Consider the following 22,625-nt stretch of genomic DNA (forward strand, 5'->3'; position numbering starts at 1 on the left):
GGCCATGCTATATTGCCCCTCGGTATCAGGGGGATTAGTGCGTAAAATACTTTGGGTTACGGGGTTAGGGCCTGGGTGGGATTGTTGTCGGTGCAGGCTTGATGGGCCGAATGGCCTCCTTCTGCACTGTAGGGATTCTATGAGTCAACTGAGGTGAGGGGAAATTTCTTCACCCAGAGGGTGGCGAATGTGTGGAATTCACTACCACAGAAAGTAGCTGAGGCCAAAACGTTGTATGATTTCAAGAAGAAATTAGATTTCACACTTGGGGCTAAAGGGATCGAGGGATATGGGAGGAAAGGGGGATCAGGATATTGAATTCGATGATCAGCCAACATCAAAATGAATGGCAGAGGTTGAAGGGCTGAATGGCCTACTCCTGCTTCTAGTTTCTCTGTTTCTAAATTCCACCATCTGCTGTGGTGGGATTCGAGCCCAGGTCCCCAGAACATGACTAACCCAGTGAGAATACCCCTGTGCCATCACCACCACAGCCAGTTTATACATAGACTTGCCAAAACACTCAGGCACAGACAACTAAAGACATAAGACGGCATAAAACTAAAAAATCAGCCTATAAAAATTCAAAAATAGCGCAGGTTCATAGAATTATAGAGTCCCTACAGTGCAGAAGGAGGCCATTCGGCCCATCAAGTCTGCACCGACTGCAATCCCACCCAGGCCCTATCCCCATAACCCCATGCATTTACCCTAACTAGTCCCCCAACACTAAGGCAATTTAGCATGGCCAATTCACCTAACCCGCACATCTTTCGGACTGTGGGAGGAAACCGGAGCACCCGGAGGAAACCCACGCAGACACGGGGAGAATGTGCAAACTCCACACAGACAGTGACCCGAGCCGGGAATTGAACCTGGGTCTCTGGCGCTATGCTAACCGCTGTGCCACCGTGCCGCCCACCTCGGTGACTGTCTGTGTAGAGTTTGCACGTTCTCCCCGTGTCTGCGCGGGTTTCCTCCGGGTGCTCCGGTTTCCTCCCACAGTCCAAAGGTGTGCTGAGTCCAAAGATTCTGCTGAGCAGTCTGAAAGATGAGTAAATGGTGATAAAACACCGTTCTAAAAAGGGAGTATTAAAACCACGAGATGTCGAAATTAGCACAAAGCATTTGTCCCGTTCGATTGGGTAAAAGAGAGTGATCAGGTGCAATGTGGAGCTCTTTTTAAAAAATGTGCTATTGTCAATTAATATAAAGAAATGGTGGCCATGCTAAATAACTAGAATCCATACAATCCCTACAGTGCAGAAAGAGGCCATTCGGCCCATCAAACCTGCGCTGACTCTTCAAAAGGAGTGATGTGGAGATGCCGGCGTTGGACTGGGGTGGGCACAGTAAGAAGTGTCACAACACCAGGTTAAAGTCCAACAGGCTTATTTGGTAGCACAAGCTTTCGGAGTGTCACTCCTTCTTCAGGTGAGTGGGAGTTGTGTTCACAAACAGGGCATATATAGACACAAACTCAATTTACAAGATAATGGTTGGAATGTGAGCCTTTACAGGTAATCAAGTCTTAAAGGTACAGACAATGTGAGTGGAGAGAGGGTTAAGCACAGGTTAAAGAGATGTGTATTGTCTCCAGTCAGGACAGTTAGTGAGATTTTGCAAGTCCAGGCAAGTCGTAGGGGTTACAGATAGTGTGACATGAACCCAGTTGAGGCCATCCTCATGTGTGCGGAACTTGGCTATCAGTTTTTGCTCGGCAATTCTGCATTGTCATGTGTCATGAAGGCTGCCTTGGAGAACGCTTACCTGAAGATCAGAGGCTGAATGCCCGTGACCGCTGAAGTGTTCCCCAACAGGAAGAGAACAGTCTTGCCTGGTGATTGTCGAGCGGTGTTCATTCATCCGTTGTCGTAGCGTCTGCATGGTCTCCCCAATGTACCATGCCTCAGGACATCCTTTCCTGCAGCGTATCAGGTACACAATGTTGGCTGAGTCGCAAGAGTATGTACTGTGTACCTGGTGGATGGTGTTCTCACGTGAGATGATGACATCTGTGTCGATGATCCGGCACGTCTTGCAGAGGTTGCTGTGGCACGGTTGTGTGGTGTCGTGGTCACTGTTCTCCTGAAGGCTGGGTAGTTTGCTGCGGGCAATGGTCTGTTTGAGGTTATGCGGTTGTTTAAAGGCAAGAAGTGGAGGTGTGGGGATGGCCTTGGCGAGATGCTTGTCTTCATCGATGACATATTGAAGGCTCCGGAGAAGATGTCGTAGCTTCTCCGCTCTGGAGGAGTGCTGGACAATGAAACAACTATATGATGACATCAAGTTCCATCCCACCATCAGACTCACCACGGACTTCTCTTCAGAATCGTTTGCATTCTTGGACACACGCATCTCCATCAAGGACGGTCACCTCAGCACTTCACTGTACCGCAAGCCCACGGATAACCTCACGATGCTCCACTTCTCCAGCTTCCACCCTAAACACGTTAAAGAAGCCATCCCCTACGGACACGCTCTCCGAATACACAGGATCTGCTCAGATGAGGAGGATCGCAACAGACACCTACAGATGCGGAGAAGCTACGACATCTTCTCCGGAGCCTTCAATATGTCATCGATGTAGAACAGGATATGGTGCTCGACTCATCGATCGACAGTTCCGATGCGCCACAGCGAAAAACCGCACCGACCTCCTCAGAAGACAAACACGGGACACGGTGGACAGAGTACCCTTCGTCGTCCAGTACTTCCCCGGAGCGGAGAAGCTACGGCATCTTCTCCTGAGCCTTCAACATGTCATTGATGAAGACGAACATCTCGCCAAGGCCATCCCCACGCCCCCACTTCTTGCCTTCAAACAACCGCACAACCTCAAACAGACCATTGTCTGCAGCAAACTACCCAGCCTTCAGGAGAACAGTGACCACGGCACCACACAACCCTGCCACAGCAACCTCTGCAAGACGTGCCGGATCATCGACACGGATGCCATCATCTTACGTGAGAACACCATCCACCAGGTACACGGTACATACTCTTGCAACTCGGCCAACGTTGTCTACCTGATACGCTGCAGGAAAGGATGTCCCGAGGCATGGTACATTGGGGAAACTATGCAGACGCTACGACAACGGATGAATGAACACCGCTCGACAATCACCAGGCAAGAGTGTTCTCTTCCAGCCGGGGAACACTTCAGTGGTCACAGGCATTCAGCCTCTGATCTTCGGGTAAGCGTTCTCCAAGGCTGCCTTCACGACACACGACAACGCAGAGTCGCTGAGCAGAGACTGATAGCCAAGTTCCGCACACGTGAGGACGACCTCAACCGGGATCTTGGGTTCATGTCACACTATCTGTAACCCCCACAACTTGCCTGGGCTTGCAAAATCTCACTAACTGTCCTGGCTGGAGACAATACACATCTCCTTAACCTGTGCTTAACCCTCTCTCCATTCACATTGTCTGTACCTTTAAGACTTGATAACCTTCAAAGATTCGCATTCCAACCATTCTCTTGTAAATTGAGTCTGCATCTATGTATGCCCTGTTTGTGAACAAAACACTTCACTCATCTGAAGAAGGAGCAGTGCTCCGAAAGCTGGTGCTACCAAATAAACCGAATGGTCCATTAAACCTAATGGACTTTAAATCTAATGGACAACACCAGCTCACAACTCAACATGGTGTTGTGAGACTTCTTGCTCTTCCAAAGGATGCCCACTCCTTCATCCTATCCCCTTAACCCCACACATCTAACCTGCACATCTATGGAGTGTGGGAGGAAACCGGTGCACCCGGAGGAAACCCACGCAGACACGGGGAGAACGTGCAAATTCCACAGTCACCCAAGGTTGAAATTGAACCCAGGTCCCTTGCGCTGTGAGGCAGCAGGGCTAACCACTGTGCTGACCATCAAAGCAAATTACTGTGGATTCTGGAAATCTGGAATCAAAACTGAAAAAGTTGGAAGAAAGCAAGTCTGGCGGCATCTGTGGAGAGAGAAGCATTGTCAATGTCTTGAGTCCGTATAATTCTCTACAGTGCTGAGTTATTAGCAGCAGTCTCTACCATAGAGGAAGTGGTAGCATAAAAAACATTGCTAGCAAGCTAATAATAGATGGGGCCTCCCCAAAATTACCGTTAACAATTGAACATCATCGTCATCTAGAAAATCAAATCAACTCATCAGGATCAAGGTGGGTAGCACAGTGGTTAGCACAGCTGCCTCACGCTCCAGGGACCTGGGTTCGATTCCAGCCTCGGGTCACTGTCTGTGTGGAGTCTGCACGTTCTCCCCGTGTCTGCGTGGGTCTCCTCCGGGTGCTCCGATTTCCTCCCACAGTCCAAAGTTGTGCTGGTTAGGCGGATTGGCCAAGCTAAATTGCTCCTTCATATCCAAAGATGTGTAGATTATGTGGTTTGGCTAAATTGCCCCCTAGTGTCAGGGGGATTAACAGGGTAAATATGTGGGGTTACAGGGATAGGACCTGCGTGGGATTGTTATTGGTGCAGACTCGATGGGCCGAATGACCAACTTCTGCACTGTAGGGCTTCTTAGAATCTTAGAATCCCTACAGCACAGAAAGAGTCCATTCGGCCCATCGAATCTGCACCGACCACAATCCCACCCAGGCCCTACCCCCATATATTTACCCACTAGTCCCTCTAACCTACGCATCCCAGGACACTAAGGGCAATTTTATCATGGCCAATCAACCTAACCCGCACATCTTTGGACTGTGGGAGGAAACCGGAGCACCCGGAGGAAACCCACGCAGACACGAGGAGAATGTGCAAACTCCACACAGACAGTGACCCAAGCCAGGAATTGAACACAGGTCCCTGGAGCTGTGAAGCAGCAGTGCTAACCACTGTGCTACCGTGCCGCCCGTATGCAGATGATTTCCACTCCAGGGTTATATATTGAAGTGGGTGAGATTGTTGAAGATGTCCTAATTACAACACTCACATGTTCTTACGACTCACGGACCATTCTGGTAGTTTGGAAAATTGCACACACCAATCCACTATTTAGGAAAATTGAGATTAAAAAGTTTTAAAGTTTATTTATTAGTCACAAGTAAGGCTTACATTGACACTGCAATGAAGTTACTGTGACAGTCGCCTAGTCGCCACACTCCGGCGCCTGTTCTGGTCAATTCAGGTAACCAGCACGTCTTTCAGAATGTGGGAGGAAACCGGCGCCCCCCGAGGAAACCCACGCAGACACGGGGAGAACGTGCAGACTCCACACAGACAGTAACCCGAGCTGGGAATCGAACCCGGGTCCCTGGCGCTGTGAGGCAGCAGTGCTAACCACCGTGCCACCGTGCTGTCCCAATGGGCAAACCATGCAATTATAGGACAGTCAGTCTAACGTCTATTGTTGTGAAATAAAATGAGTCTATTGTTAAGATCCAGGCCAGGAACTCCAAGTTAGCCTAGACCCTAAGTTTCTCATTTGATTTTGGTATTGGCGAGGATAAGATGTTTCACTCCAGGTATGATTAAAGTGACTCACTAGGAAGCTTTTATCAAACAAAGTTTATTTAAGAACACAGTTGGAATATAACAAAAAGAATTAGCATAACTTTTACCAATTACAAGAATTAAACATAACACAGTATACTCAGAACATTGATCAGAGCATTGAATACATCGAAGTTGTACAAGACATTGGTAAGGCCACACTTGGAATACTGTGTACAGTTCTGGTCACCCTATTAAAGAAAAGATATTATTAAACTCGAAAAAGTGCAGAAAAGATTTACTAGGATGCTACCGGTACTTGATGGTTTGAGTTATAAGGAGAGGCTGGATAGACTGGGACTTTTTTCACTGGAGCGTAGGAGGCTAAGGGTTGATCTAAGAGATCTATAAAATAATGAGGGGCATAGATCAGCTAGATAGTCAATATCTTTTCCCAAAGGTAGGGGAGTCTAAAACTAGAGGGCATAGGTTTAAGGTGAGAGGGGAGAGATACACTGTCTCTCTCTCTCTCTCTCACACACACACTGTCTCTCTCTCTCTCTCTGTCTCTCTTTCTCTCACTCTGTCTCTGTCTCTCTCTCACTCTGTCTCTCTCTCACTCTGTCTCTCTCTCACTCTGTCTCATCTCTCACTCTGTCTCTCTCTCGTCTCTCTGTGTGTGTATGTGTGTGTGTGCCTCTCACTCTGTCTCTCTGTCTCTCTCACTCTGTCTCTCTCACTCTGTCACTCTCTCTCTCTGTCTCTCTTTCTCACTCTGTCTCTCTCTCTCACTCTGTCTCTCTCTCTCTCACTCTGTCTCACTCTCTCTCTCTCTGTCTCTCTCTCTCTGTCTCTCTCTCTCTCACTGTCTCTCTCTCTCACTCTGTCTCTCTCTCTCTGTCTCTCTCTCACTCTGTCTCTCTCACTCACTCTCTCTCTCTTTCTCTCTCTGTCTCTCTCTTTCTCTGTCTCTCTCTCTCTGTCTCTCTCTCTCTCTCTCTCTGTCTCTCTTTCTCACTCTCTCTCTCTCTGTCTCTCTCTCACTCTGTCTCTCTCTGTCTCTCACTCTGTCTCTCTCACTCACTCTCTCTCTTTCTCTCTCTGTCTCTCTCTCTCTCTCTCACTCTGTCTCTCTCTCTGTCTCTCTCTCTCTCTCTCTGTCTCTCTTTCTCACTCTCTCTCTGTCTCTCTCTCTCTCTCACTCTCTCTCTCTCTAGGTTGTGAGGTCGCCACCTGTTGTGCTAATATCTGATGGTTTTAATTCTCCCCCAGGCCTGGGAGCGGCTGGAGAAGGCGGAACACGAGCGGGAGGTGGCGTTGCGGAACGAGCTGATTCGCCAGGAGAAGCTGGAGCAGTTGGCGCATCGCTTCGATCACAAGGCGGCGATGCGGGAGACCTGGTTAAATGAGAATCAGCGGCTGATCTCCCAGGTGGGTGTTCAGCCCACAGTGGCCTGAATGTGAGCCAACCCGGCCCTGCTCTTTCCCCTTAGCCCTGGAGAAAACATTCTCCTTCAAGAGTTATACGAACAGCAGTAGGCCATTCAGCCCATCGAGCCCACTCCACCATTGAATACTATCATGGCCAATCGGACATTTCAATGCCTTTTACCCTCACTATCCCCATATCCCTTTATGTTATTATTGATCAGAAATCTATCAATCTCTACCTTAACCATACCCAGTGACGGAGCTTCCACAACCCTCTGGAATAGAGAATTCCAAAGATTCACCTCCCTCTGTGTGAAGAAATTCCTCCTCACCTCCGTCCTAAATGACTTCCACCTTATTTCGAAATTGTGCCCTCTGGTTCCAGACTCCCCATGGTGGCACAGTGGTTAGTGCTGCTGCCTCACAGCGCCAGGGACCCGGGTTCGATTCCTGGCTTGGGTCACTGCCTGTGCGGAGTCTGCACTTTCTCCCCGTGTCTGCGTGGGTTTCCTCCGGGTGCTCCGGTTTCCTCCCACAGTCCAAAAGACGTGCTGGTTAGGGTGCATTGGCCGTGCTAAATTCTCCCTCAGTGTAACCCGAACAGGCACCGGTGGCGACTAGGGGATTTTCACAGTAACTTCATTGCAGTGTTAATGTAACTATGACACTAACAAATAAACATTTCCCAGCACTTGGTCCGTAGCCTTGTTTGCTATGTCTTTTCAAGTGCTCATCTAAATGCATCTTAAGTGTTGTGAGGCTTACCGCCTCGACCAGGGGAGTCTAAAACTGGAGGGCATAGGTTTAAGGTGAGAGGGGAGAGATACAAAAGTGTCCAGAGGGGCAATTTTTTCACACAGAGGGTGGTGACTGTCTGGAACAAGCTGCCAGAGGTAGTAGTAGAGGCGGGCACAATTTTATCTTTTCAAAAGCATTTAGATAGTTACATAGGTGCGATGGGTATAGAGGGATATGGGCCAAATGTGGACAATTGGGATTAGTTTAGGGGTTTTAAAAAAAAGGGTGGCATGGATAAGTTGGGCCGAAGGGCCTGTTTCCATGCTGTAAACCTTTATGACTCTATGACCACCCTTTCAGGCAGCGAGTTCCAGATTCCCACCACCCTCTGGGTGAAAAGGTTTTTCCTCCAGTGCACTGGTTATGAATGCTCCCTGGTTATTGATCCCTCTCTAAGGGGAACATTACTCCGTGTCTATCCCTCCGTAATGACTTCAATCAGGCCATTGAGGTTGGCCTACTGAAGTATGAGCTCTTTGATTAAGGACCCAATTGATGGGCCAATCAGGGAGTTTTTGCCTTGGACTTAATGGGTTGTGTCAATTCCTCTGGCACCCTCGGAGATAGAGGCTACTGGCTAGGACTCTGTGTACTGCTGTTAGAGTTTGTAAATGAAGGGATTTTGGTGAAGGGATTCTGCCTCCGAAGACTTATTACACCCTCATAATTTTGTGTACCTCCCAGATGATTGTCAGAACATGGTCAGAGTCTCCATCATTCCCAGCCTTACTCCCCTCAGTGATCTGGGACAACGTTGCCGTGACCTTTCCACCACTGCTGACCTTTTGAAGTGTATTTTCTTTGTTTAAATCTATTTTATCCCATCCAATAGCGCCAATGCTCCCTCCTTTGTCGGTGCCAATGGCAGCATTCACCTCTGAAGGTGGTCGGTTCGGGCAGTGCTGTCGAACCAATGAAGTGCATTACTCACTGTGGAATACCAGCCTCCGACCCAACCGGTTATGAGATCAGATTCATCTGATCAAAGGTGGAGTCGGGATTATCCGATCAGGGAGTGTGGTAACTCTTCTCTGTCACTGGGGAAGGTGGGTGAGACTAACGGCATTCGCTGAATCCCCCACTCTCAACATCCTGAGGGTCACCATGGACCAGAAACTGAACTGGACCTACCGTATAAATACTGGGGCTACAAGAGCAGGTCAGAGGCTGGGAATTCTGTGGTGAGTAGCTCACCGACTGATTTCCCCAAAGACCATCCACCATTTACAAGGCACAAGTCAGGAGTGTGATGGAATACTCTCCACTTGCCTGGATGGGTGCAGCTCCAACAACACTCAAGAAGCTCAACACCATCCAGGACAAAGCAGCCCCGCTTGATTGGCACCCCATCCACAAACATTCACGCCCTCCACCATCAATGTCGTGGCAGCCTTTTGTACCACCTACAAGATGCACTGCAAGAACTCACCAAGGATCCCTCGACAGCATCTTCCCCCGACCACTACAATCTAGAAGGACAAAGTCAGCAGATACATGGGGAACACCACCACCTGGAGGTTTCCCTCCAAGCCACTCACTATCCTGACTTGGAAATATATCGTAACAGTTTTAACAACACCAGGTTAAAGTCCAACAGGTTTATTTGGTAGCAAATACCATTAGCTTTCGGAGCGCTGCTCCTTCGTCAGATGGAGTGGAAATGTGCCCTCAAACAGGGCACAGAGACACAAAATCAAGTTACAGAATACTGATTAGAATGCGAATCCCTACAACCAACCAGGTCTTAAAGATACAGACCGAGATGTTGGCTTTATGTCACACTATCAGTAACCCCCACAGCTTGCCTCCTGTCCTGTCTGGAGACAATACACATCTCTTTAACCTGTGCTTAATGCTCCCTCCTCCACTCACATTGTCTGTATCTTTAAGACCTGTTTGGCTATGGAGATTTGCATTCTAATCAGTATTCTGTAACTTGATTTTGTGTCTCTGTTTGAGAGCAGGTTTGAAACCTGTTTGAGAGCAGGTTTCCACTCCATCTGACGAAGGAGTAGCGCTCCGAAAGCTAATGGTATTTGCTACCAAATAAACCTGTTGGACTTTAACCTGGTGTTGTTAAAACTCTTACTGTGTTTACCCCAGTCCAACGCCGGCATCTCCACATCATGACTTGGAAATATATCGGCAGTTCCTTCACTGTCGCTGGGTCAAAATCCGGAACTCCCTCTCTAACAGCACTCACTAACAGGCGTACCCTGCACCACAAGGACTGCAGTGGTTTAAGAATGATGTGGAGATGCCGGCGTTGGACTGGGGTTTAAGAAGGTAGCTCACCAACACCTTCTCAGTTGGGGATGGGCAATAAATGCTGGTCTTGCCAGCGATGCCCATGTTTCAGGAATGAATAAATAAAAAAAGCCATGTCTTTCTCTTTCTGCTTTGGAGTTTCAAAGGTGCACCAGGCATTCAGCCGCCTTGAAGCCGTGATTTCGTTATTGTTGCTCTGATGTGAAGTGTTGGGTGAAGCTGCAATGGGCGGCACGATGGCACAGTGGTTAGCACTGCTGCCTCGCAGCGTCAGAGACCTGGGTTCGATTCCTGGCTTGGATCATTATCTGTGTGGAGTCTGCACGTTCTCCCCATGTCTGCGTGGGTTTCCTCCGGGCGCTCCGGTTTCCTCCCACACTCCAAAGATGTGCGGGTAAGGTGGATTGGCCATGCTAAATTGACCTTTAGTGTCAGGGGGATTAGCAGGGTAAATATGTGGGGTTACGGGAATAGGGCCTGGGTGGGATTGTGGTCGGTGCAGACCCGATGGGCTGAATGGCCTTGTTCTGCACTGTAGGGATTCTATGACTGTGTGGAGTTTGCACGTTCTGCCCGTGTCTGCGTGGGTTTCCTCCAGACGCTCCGGTTTCCTCCCACAGTCTGACAGACGTGCTGGTCAGGGTGCATTGGCCGTGCTAAATTCTCCCTCAGTGTACCCGAACAGGTGCTGGAATGTGGCAACGATGGGATTTTCACAGTAACTTCATTGCAGTGTCAATGTAAGCCTACTTGTGACACTGAGAAATAAACTTTAATGTCTCTGAACTCTGCTTCTTCTCTCAGGATAACTTTGGCTACGACCTCCCTGCGGTGGAGGCAGCGATGAAGAAACACGAGGCCATCGAGGCTGACGTGTCCTCCTACAAGGAGCGAGTGCAGGTGATCACTGAGCTAGCCCTGGAGCTAGACTCGGAGAGTTACTACGACATTAAACGCATCTCCGCGCAGAAGGATAACATCCTGCGACTGTGGAGCTTCCTGGAGGAGACTCTGATCGCACGTCGGGAACGGCTGGAGTTAAACCTATCCCTGCAGAAAATCTTCCAGGAGATGGTCCACATGATCGACTGGATGGAGGAGATGCAGGTGAGGAGGGCGCTGTCCATGACCGTCCCCCTATCCCCCCACCCACCTCCCCGCACCCCCACCCCCGCAACCCCCATCCAGACGTGCTGGTGAGGTGCATTGAGCCGAACAGGCGCCGGAGTGCGGCGACTAGGGGATTTTCACAGTAACTTCATTGCAGTGTTAATGTCAGCCTATTTGTGACTAATAAATAAACTTTTTTTTAAACCCATCCGACTCACCCCTTCGTTCCCACCCACATCCCCATCCCCCCCATTTATATTCCTCCCCCCCCCCCCTCAATCCCCCCTCAATCTCCCCCTCAATCCCCCCTCAATCCCCACCTCAACTCCACTTCCCTGTCTGCTCCCCATCGCCCTTTATCCTGCTTTTCGCCAGAAACATATCCATCTCTTTCTTGAACCAATTGGTTGATTCTATCTCCACTGCAGTCTGGGGCAGTGAGTTCCACAGATTCACAACCCTCTTCTTGAACCCTCACTCTATGGGGGGAATTTTCCCATCCTGCCCGCCATGGGAATCGTAGCGGCGGGACATGGACCATGCAGAGGTTTGTTGACCTCAGGCAGGATTTTCCAACTTTGGGGCGAGCGCAGCTGGAAAATCCCGCCCTATATCTATGATCTCATGTTCTAGACTGTCCCACAGGGGGGAACATCTGTTCAACGTCCACTTATCAATCCCTCTAGCATTTTATGTACCTCAATCAGACCCCCCCTCATTCTTCTGAAGCGTGTACAAGCCCAAGCTATCCAACCACTCTTCATAGGACAGCCCTTTCAGCTCTGGAATCAACCTGGTGAACTTCCTCTGAATTCCCTCCAGTGCTTCCTCAAGTAAGGAGACCAAACCTGGATACAATACGCCAGGTGTGGTCTCGCCAACGCCTTATACTATTGTAACAACACTTCTTTACTTTAAGGGGACGCAAAGGCCTAGTGTTATTATCGCAAGACTATTAATCAAGAGACTCAGCCAATGTTCTGGGGACCCGGGTTCGAATCCCGCCACAGCAGCTGGTGGAATTTGAATTCAATATAAAATATCTGGATTTAAGAATCTACTGATGACCATGAAACCATTGTCGATTGTCGGAAAAACCCATCTGATTCACTAATGTCCCTTTAGGGAAGGAAATCTGCTGCCCTTACCCGGACTGGCCTACATGTGACTCCAGAGCCACAGCAACGTGATTGACTCTCAGTTGCCCTCTAAACAAGGGAAACTAGGGATGGGCAATAAATGAAAGCTAATGGCTCTCCGAAAGCTAATGGTATTTGCTACCAATTAAACCTGTTGGGCTTTAACCTGGTGTTAAAACTCTTACAATAAATGCTGGCCAGCCAGCAACACTCCTGAACCACGAAGGAATAAAAAAACCCAGTCAATTTGCAATAAATGTGAAAATTCCATTTAAAGTAAAGTTTATTTATTAGTCACAAGTAAGGCTGACATTAACACTGCAATGAAGTTACTGTGAAATTCCCCTAGTCGCTGCACTCCGGCGCCTGTTCGGGCCAATGCATCCTAACCAACACGTCTTTCAGACTGTGGGAGGAAACCGGAGCACCTGGAAGAAACCCACGCAGACACGGGGAGAATGTGCAAACTCCACACAGACAGTGACCCAAGCCTGGGTCCCTGGCGCTGTGAAGCAACAGTGCTAACCACTGTGCTACCATGCTGCCCCCGTTTGCCTTTCTTGTTGTATTCTGCACCTGCATACCCACTTTCTGAGATTCATGCACAAGGACACCCAGATCCCTCTGCACAGACACACTTTGAAATCTGCTTCCCATTTAAATAATAATTTGCCCTTTTATTTTTCCGGCCAATTTGAATAACCTCGTACTTAGCCACATTAAACCCCGTCTGTCAGATTCTGGTCCATTCTCCAACCTGTCAATGTGCATCTGTAAACTCTTTATCTCCACATCACAGCCTGCTTTCCCACCTATTTTATTATCGATGTTATCAACTGAAGACTTTCCTAACACTTCAGCTAGAGTGATGAATACTGCTATCTGAAGCTGCCATGGGTCATATACATTTTCTGACTAATTACTTAATATATCATATCCAGACTGTTATTTCTTAATAAGCTTAATAAACCATCTTAAATTACTTATGACGGGTGGCATGGTGGCACAGCGCCAGGGACCCGGGTTCAATTCCGGCCTCGGGTCACTGTCTGTGTAGAGTTTGCACGTTCTCCCCGTGTCTGTGTGGGTTTCCTCCGGGTGCTCCGGCTTCCTCCCATGCTCCGAAGATGTGCGGGTTAGGGGGATTGGCTGTGCTAATTGCCCCTTAGTGTCCAAAGATGTTCAGGTTTGGTGGATTGGCTGTGCTAATTGCCCCTTAGTGTCCAAAGATGTTCAGGTTTGGTGGATTGGCTGTGCTAATTGCCCCTTAGTGTCCAAAGATGTGCAAGTTAGGGGGATTGGCCGTGCTAAATTGTCCCTTAGTGTCCAAAGATGTGCAGATTAGGGGGATTGGCCGTGCTAATTGCCTCTTAGTGTCCAAAGATGTGCAGGTTAGGTGGATTGGCCATGCTAAATTGCCCCTTAGTGTCTAAAGATGTGCAGGTTAAGGGGATTGGCCATACTAGATTGTCCCTTTAGTGTCCAAAGATGTGTAGGTTAGGTAGATTGACCGTGCTAATTGCTTCTTAGTGTCCAAAGATGTGCAGGTTAGGTGGATTGGCCGTGCTAAATTGCCGCTTAGTGTCAGGGAGATTAGCAGGGTAAATATGTGGGGTTACGGGGATAGGGGCCTGGGTGGGATTGTTGTCAGCGCAGGCTCGATGGGCCAAATGGCCTCCTTCTGCACCGTAGGGATTCTATGACTAGTTAACTGCTTAATTCGGTAACTCTGGCCTCTGAAGCATTAAAATCTTACATTGGGAGTGTGGCAACTTGAGACTTCGATAAAGGTAATCGCATGTGTTGTTTGAAAGAAAGATCTTCTTCATATAATAAAATAAGCCAACTGAACAATCAGACTAACTCAACAGAGCAGCAATCACAATGAAAACAGGAGCACTGGCAAAACAGGTTTTGTTTGTAGGAACACCAGGCGCGACCTTACCGGCCATTCCCGCCACGTTCCCGCTGCAGCAAGGTGGGAGAATTTGGCGGCCAGCCCAATCTCCGTTCACCGCAGCGGGATGGGAAAATCCCGCCGGCGCGGACGGTGATTAGATTCCAGCCACTCCCTCGCAAGACTGAAAAGCCCTCCAAAACCCGCACGTGCTCAGAACCCTCGACAGACGCGAGTGTGACAATTACATCGGAGGAAAGGCTTAGGAAAACGTTCAAAATGGCAGCCAGCCACAGATAGTCGTGCAGATTCTGAGTGGAAGGGGGGGGGTGCAATGCGGTGTCCCGATGGGTCGCCTCCACTCGCCCAACTGTGTCCCGACCTCGCTCTCGCCTTTTCCGTCTTTCCCGCAGATGCTGTTGTGTTGGAAGGATTTGGGGAAACACCTGTTGGAAGCGGAGGATCTTCTCCAGAAGCACAGCCTGCTGGAGGCGGACATGACGGTGCAGGCGGAGCGCGTGAAGAGCCTCAACGTGGCGGCCCTGGAGTTTACACATTTGGAAGGTCAGTGCGTGTAATCTGAGATCGGGGCAGAATGGAGTCAGTGACGTCCCAGCAGTTGTCCTCACAGCTTCCAGATTCCGTTGAGTTACGAGTTGTTAGCCAGCTGTCTGAGACCCCCACCACCCCGACACATCTGTTTTCATTGGAACAGAGAAGACTGAAGGGCGACCTGATTGAGGTGTACAAGATTATGAGGGGCATGGACAGAGTGGATAGGGAACAGTTGTTCTCCTTAGTTGAAGGGTCAGTCATGAGGGGACATAGGTTCAAGGTGAGGGGCAGGAGGTTTAGGGGGGATGTGAGGAAAAGTTTCCTTACCCAGAGGGTGGTGATGGTCTGGAATGCGCTGCTTGGGAGGGTGGTGGAGACGGGATGCCTCACATCCTTTAAAAAGTACCTGGATGAGCACTTGGCATCATAACACTCAGGGCTATGGGCCAAGTGTTGGTAGATGGGGTTAGGTGGGAGTTCAGGTGTTTCTTGCGTGTCGGTGCAGGCTCGATGGGCTGAAGGGCCTCTTCTGCGCTGTGTGATTCTCTGATCTTTGATGGAGTTGCTACAGGAGCGGGGATTGCATGTGCCGAGTGGCCTCTTCCTCAACTTTAACTCCAATCTTGGCCACGTTTATGTCCCCAGGAAGTGAATCCTCTCACCCTCCCCCCCGCTCCATCCCCACCCCCTCCACCCCACCTCTGTGGGAGGGAGCTGCCACACGCCATGAGGGTTCCGATGTCCCACTCCAGGGAAGGCGGCCAGGAGACAGTCGGTCGTTGTTGGCTCCTGATCACTCTACTGAGGTAGCTGGTTTTAGTGTAAACAATGAGATTGAGCTTAACTAATAATGTAAATCAGTGTGAACCTCAGCCAGGAGCCAGTGAGGCCAACCTTCCTGGGGGTCTCAAGTTTAGAGTCAACTCCATTGCTGTGGCTCTGGAGTCACATGTAGGCCAGACCGGGGAAGGACAGCAGATTTCCTTCCCTCAAAGGACATTAGGGAACCCGTGGGTGGCACGGTGGCACAGTAGCACTGCCTCACAGGGACCTAGGTTCGATTCCGGTCACTATCCGTGCAGAGTCTGCACGTTCTCCCTGTCACCTCGTAATTTTCAGGGTTAGATGCCGTTTGTGGCCTATCGAACGCTTGGCCTCACGCCCGCCTCTCTGCTTTCCTCGCAGGTTATCAGCCCTGTGACCCCCAGGTGATCTGCAACCGGGTCCAGCACGTCAACAGCTGCCTGGAGGAGCTTCACCGGCTGGCCCTGTGCCGCCGGGAGGAGCTGGAGGGCTCCCGCTGCCTCTGGGCGTTCTTCCAGGAGATGGAGGAGGTGGAGGGCTGGATCCAGGAGAAGGAGCAGGTCATCGCCTCGGCCAATTGCGGCAAGGACATGAACAGCGCCACGCTCCTCCTGAGCAAACACAAGGGCCTGATGGGGGAGCTGGTGGCACGGTGCAGCCTCCTGACTCAAACCATCACCAAGGGCGAGCAGATCCTGGCCCAGAAACACTTTGGAACGGGAAACATCCAGGAGAGAATCCTGGAGGTCAGAGTTCAGTGGAAGACACTGGATGAGTTGGCGGTTCTCCGACAGCACCGCCTCCAGGAGGCACTCAGCTTCTTTCAGTTCAAGGCGGACACGGATGACCTGGAGGTGTGGCTGCAGGACGCCTACCGCATTGTGTCCAGCGACGACTTTGGCCACGACGAGTATTCCACGCAGTCGCTGGCCAAGAAGCATCGGGCGATGATGGAGGACATTGAGCAACATCGTCAGCTGGTGCACAGCCTGCGCGCCCAGGCCAGGAGCCTGGCCCCCGAGTACCTGGAGCAGCCCGAGGTCCAGAGCCGCATGGCGGAGGTGGAGGCATTGTACTCGGAGGTGAAGGAGGTGGCCGGGCTGCGCAGGCAGTGGCTGCAGGACGCCCTCGCCGTTTATCGCATGTTCACCGAGGTGAACGCCTGTGAGCGCTGGATTGATGAGAAGGAGCAATGGCTCAATAGCATGGAGGTCCCCGAGACACTGGAGGATCTCGAACTGGTCCAGCAGAGGTAAGGGCGAGAACATGGCCCACGCCCAGGGACTGTGCCACTCCCACCCACCCCCCGGGGACCGCGCCACTCCCACCCACTCCCAGGGACCGTGCCACTCCCACCCACCCCCGAGGACCGCGCCACTCCCACCCACCCCCGGGGACCGCACCACTCCCACCCACCCCCGGGGACCGCGCCACTCCCACCCACCCCCAGGTACCCCCGAGGACCGCGCCACTCCCACCCACCCCCGGGGACCGCACCACTCCCACCCACCCCCGAGGACCGCGCCACTCCCACCCACCCCCGAGGACCGCGCCACTCCCACCCACCCCCGAGGACCGCGCCACTCCCACCCACCCCCGAGGACCGCGCCACTCCCACCCACCCCCGGGGACCGCGCCACTCCCACCCACCCCCAGGTACCCCCGGGGACCGTGCCACTCCCACCCACCACCGGGGACCGTGCCACTCCCACCCACTACTGGGGACCGTGCCACTCCCACCCACCCCCCGGGGACTGCGCCACTCCCACCCAGCCCCCGGGGACCGCACCACTCCCACCCACTCCCCGGGGACCGCACCACTCCCACCCACCCCTGGGGACCGCACCACTCCCACCCACCCATGGGGACCGTGCCGCTCCCACTCACCCCCGGGGACTGCGCCACTCCCACCCACCCCCCGGGGACCGCACCACTCCCACGCACCCCCCGGGGACTGCACCACTCCCACCCACCCCCGGGGACCGTGCCACTCCCACCCACCCCCGGGGACTGCGCCACTCCCACCCACCACCGGGGACCGTGCCACTCCCACCCACCCCAGGGGATTGTGCCACTCCCACCCACCCCCAGGGACCGTGCCACTCCCACCCACCCCTGGGGACCGCGCCACTCCCACCCAACCCCCGGGGACCGCGCCACTCCCACCCACCCCCAGGTACCCCCGGGGACCGTGCCATTCCCACCCACCCCCCGGGGACCGTGCCACTCCCACAAAGAGCTCATCTTGCCCACATGCCCTGTACCCCTCCCGCCTGCAGTTCTCGCCCATCCCATTCACAAACTGATTCAACAATTTGCCACCGATATTTAAATTAAAGTTGAACCCTCCTCTGAAATGGAAAACTGGAAGCAGCGCTTTAAAGAATATTAAAGCTCTTCCTATTTCCCATGGTCCCTTCCTCCTCCGAGACCTGGAGCTGGGCCTGGGTTGGTACACACAACACTGGGCTTGGGTTGGTACACACAGCACTGGGCCTGGGTTGGTACACACAGCACTGGGTCTGGGTTGGTACACACAGCACTGGGTCTGGGTTGTACACAGCACTGGGTCTGGGTTGTACACAGCACTGGGTCTGGGTTGGTACACACAGCACTGGGTCTGGGTTGTACACAGCACTGGGTCTGGGTTGGTACACACAACACTGGGCCTGGGTTGTACACAACACTGGGTCTGGGTTGGTACACACAACACTGGGCCTGGGTTGGTACACACAGCACTGGGTCTGGGTTGTACACAGCACTGGGTCTGGGTTGTACACAGCACTGGGTCTGGGTTGTACACAGCACTGGGTCTGGGTTGTACACAACACTGGGTCTGGGTTGGTACACACAACACTGGGCCTGGGTTGGTACAAACAGCACTGGGTCTGGGTTGGTACACACAGCACTGGGTCTGGGTTGGTTACACACAGCACTGGGTCTGGGTTGGTACAAACAGCACTGGGTCTGGGTTGGTACACACAGCACTGGGCCTGGGTTGGTACACACAACACTGGGCCTGGGTTGGTACAAACAGCACTGGGTCTGGGTTGGTACAAACAGCACTGGGTCTGGGTTGGTACAAACAGCACTGGGTCTGGGTTGGTACACACAGCACTGGGTCTGGGTTGATACACACAGCACTGGGTCTGGGTTGGTACAAACAGCACTGGGTCTGGGTTGGTACACACAGCACTGGGTCTGGGTTGGTACAAACAGCGCTGGGTCTGGGTTGGTACACACAACACTGGGCCTGGGTTGGTACAAACAACACTGGGCCTGGGTTGGTACAAACAGCACTGGGTCTGGGTTGGTACAAACAGCACTGGGTCTGGGTTGGTACAAACAGCACTGGGTCTGGGTTGGTACACACAGCACTGGGTCTGGGTTGGTACAAACAGCACTGGGTCTGGGTTGGTACACACAGCACTGGGTCTGGGTTGGTACAAACAGCACTGGGTCTGGGTTGGTACACACAGCACTGGGTCTGGGTTGGTACAAACAGCACTGGGTCTGGGTTGGTTAAACACAGCACTGGGCCTGGGTTGGTTACACACAGCACTGGGTCTGGGTTGTACACAGCACTGGGTCTGGGTTGGTACACACAGCACTGGGTCTGGGTTGGTACAAACAGCACTGGGTCTGGGTTGGTACAAACAGCACTGGGTCTGGGTTGGTTACAAACAGCACTGGGTCTGGGTTGGTACAAACAGCACTGGGTCTGGGTTGGTTACAAACAGCACTGGGTCTGGGTTGGTACAAACAGCACTGGGTCTGGATTGGTACAAACAGCACTGGGTCTGGATTGGTACAAACAGCACTGGGTCTGGATTGGTACAAACAGCACTGGGTCTGGGTTGGTTACAAACAGCACTGGGTCTGGGTTGGTTACACACAGCACTGGGCCTGGGTTGGTTACACACAGCACTGGGTCTGGGTTGTACACAGCACTGGGTCTGGGTTGTACACAGCACTGGGTCTGGGTTGGTACAAACAGCACTGGGTCTGGGTTGGTTACAAACAGCACTGGGTCTGGGTTGGTACAAACAGCACTGGGTCTGGATTGGTACAAACAGCACTGGGTCTGGGTTGGTTACAAACAGCACTGGGTCTGGGTTGGTACAAACAGCACTGGGTCTGGGTTGGTACAAACAGCACTGGGTCTGGGTTGGTACACACAGCACTGGGCCTGGGTTGGTACACACAGCACTGGGTCTGGGCTGGTACACACAGCACTGGGTCTGGGTTGGTACACACAGCACTGGGTCTGGGCTGGTACACACAGCACTGGGTCTGGGTTGGTTACACACAGCACTGGGCCTGGGCTGGTACACACAGCACTGGGTCTGGGTTGGTTACACACAGCACTGGGCCTGGGCTGGTACAAACAGCACTGGGTCTGGGCTGGTACACACAGCACTGGGTCTGGGTTGGTTACACACAGCACTGGGTCTGGGTTGGTACACACAGCACTGGGTCTGGGTTGGTACACACAGCACTGGGTCTGGGCTGGTACACACAGCACTGGGTCTGGGTTGGTTACACACAGCACTGGGTCTGGGTTGGTTACACACAGCACTGGGCCTGGGCTGGTACACACAGCACTGGGTCTGGGCTGGTACACACAGCACTGGGTCTGGGCTGGTACACACAGCACTGGGTCTGGGCTGGTACACACAGCACTGGGTCTGGGTTGGTACACACAGCACTGGGTCTGGGTTGGTACACACAGCACTGGGTCTGGGCTGGTACACACAGCACTGGGCTTGGGTTGGTACACACAGCACTGGGTCTGGGTTGGTACAAACAGCACTGGGTCTGGGTTGGTACACACAGCACTGGGTCTGGGTTGGTACACACAGCACTGGGTCTGGGCTGGTACACACAGCACTGGGTCTCGGTTTGTACACACAACACTGGGCCTGGGTTGGTACACACAGCACTGGGCCTGGGTTGGTACACACAGCACTGGGCCTGGGTTGGTTACACACAGCACTGGGCTTGGGTTGGTACACACAGCACTGGGTCTGGGTTGGTACAAACAGCACTGGGTCTGGGTTGGTACACACAGCACTGGGTCTGGGTTGGTTACACACAGCACTGGGTCTGGGTTGGTTACACACAGCACTGGGTCTGGGTTGGTTACACACAGCACTGGGCCTGGGTTGGTTACACACAGCACTGGGTCTGGGTTGGTTACACACAGCACTGGGTCTGGGTTGGTTACACACAGCACTGGGTCTGGGTTGGTTACACACAGCACTGGGCCTGGGTTGGTTACACACAGCACTGGGTCTGGGTTGGTTACACACAGCACTGGGTCTGGGTTGGTACAAACAGCACTGGGTCTGGGTTGGTACAAACAGCACTGGGTCTGGGTTGGTACAAACAGCACTGGGTCTGGGTTGGTACAAACAGCACTGGGTCTGGGTTGGTACAAACAGCACTGGGTCTGGGTTGGTTACACACAGCACTGGGTCTGGGTTGGTTACACACAGCACTGGGTCTGGGTTGGTTACACACAGCACTGGGTCTGGGTTGGTACACACAGCACTGGGTCTGGGTTGGTTACACACAGCACTGGGTCTGGGTTGGTTACACACAGCACTGGGTCTGGGTTGGTTACACACAACACTGGGCCTGGGTTGGTACAAACAGCACTGGGTCTGGGTTGGTACAAACAGCACTGGGTCTGGGTTGGTACACACAGCACTGGGTCTGGGTTGGTTACACACAGCACTGGGTCTGGGTTGTACACAGCACTGGGTCTGGGTTGGTACACACAGCACTGGGTCTGGGTTGGTACAAACAGCACTGGGTCTGGGTTGGTACACACAGCACTGGGTCTGGGTTGGTACACACAGCACTGGGTCTGGGTTGGTTACAAACAGCACTGGGTCTGGGTTGGTACACACAGCACTGGGTCTGGGTTGGTTACAAACAGCACTGGGTCTGGGTTGGTACAAACAGCACTGGGTCTGGGTTGGTACACACAGCACTGGGTCTGGGTTGGTACAAACAGCACTGGGTCTGGGCTGGTTACACACAGCACTGGGTCTGGGTTGGTACAAACAGCACTGGGCCTGGGCTGGTACAAACAGCACTGGGTCTGGGTTGGTACAAACAGCACTGGGTCTGGGTTGGTTACACACAGCACTGGGTCTGGGTTGGTTACACACAGCACTGGGCCTGGGTTGGTTACACACAGCACTGGGTCTGGGTTGGTTACACACAGCACTGGGCCTGGGCTGGTACACACAGCACTGGGTCTGGGTTGGTACAAACAGCACTGGGTCTGGGTTGGTACAAACAGCACTGGGTCTGGGTTGGTACAAACAGCACTGGGTCTGGGTTGGTACAAACAGCACTGGGTCTGGGTTGGTACACACAGCACTGGGTCTGGGTTGGTTACACACAGCACTGGGCCTGGGCTGGTACACACAGCACTGGGTCTGGGTTGGTACACACAGCACTGGGTCTGGGCTGGTACACACAGCACTGGGTCTGGGCTGGTACACACAGCACTGGGTCTGGGCTGGTACACACAGCACTGGGTCTGGGTTGGTACACACAGCACTGGGTCTGGGCTGGTACACACAGCACTGGGTCTGGGTTGGTACACACAGCACTGGGTCTGGGTTGGTACACACAGCACTGGGTCTGGGCTGGTACACACAGCACTGGGCTTGGGATGGTACACACAGCACTGGGTCTGGGTTGGTACAAACAGCACTGGGTCTGGGTTGGTACACACAGCACTGGGTCTGGGCTGGTACACACAGCACTGGGTCTGGGTTGGTACACACAGCACTGGGTCTGGGTTGGTACACACAGCACTGGGTCTGGGCTGGTACACACAGCACTGGGCTTGGGTTGGTACACACAGCACTGGGTCTGGGTTGGTACAAACAGCACTGGGTCTGGGTTGGTACACACAGCACTGGGTCTGGGTTGGTACACACAGCACTGGGTCTGGGCTGGTACACACAGCACTGGGCCTGGGTTGGTACACACAGCACTGGGCCTGGGTTGGTTACACACAGCACTGGGCTTGGGTTGGTACACACAGCACTGGGTCTGGGTTGGTACAAACAGCACTGGGTCTGGGTTGGTACACACAGCACTGGGTCTGGGTTGGTACACACAGCACTGGGTCTGGGCTGGTACACACAGCACTGGGTCTG

At 52.6% G+C, this 22,625-nt stretch overlaps 1 protein-coding gene across 1 annotated transcript in view; it reads left to right on the forward strand.

Moving 5' to 3' along the window:
• The window catches only part of LOC144511098 (spectrin beta chain, non-erythrocytic 1-like), a 222,742-nt gene that overhangs the window by 37,629 nt on the left and 162,488 nt on the right, over positions 1-22,625 (forward strand). Inside the window, exons 10-13 of the mRNA XM_078241075.1 lie at positions 6,712-6,870; positions 10,741-11,043; positions 14,496-14,646; positions 15,823-16,693. Of these exons, the coding sequence (XP_078097201.1) occupies positions 6,712-6,870; positions 10,741-11,043; positions 14,496-14,646; positions 15,823-16,693 (1,484 nt within the window). The remainder of the gene's footprint in view (positions 1-6,711; positions 6,871-10,740; positions 11,044-14,495; positions 14,647-15,822; positions 16,694-22,625) is intronic.

This window comes from Mustelus asterias, chromosome 24 (assembly GCF_964213995.1).
Source record: "Mustelus asterias chromosome 24, sMusAst1.hap1.1, whole genome shotgun sequence".
Classification (NCBI taxonomy): Eukaryota; Metazoa; Chordata; class Chondrichthyes; order Carcharhiniformes; family Triakidae; genus Mustelus; species Mustelus asterias.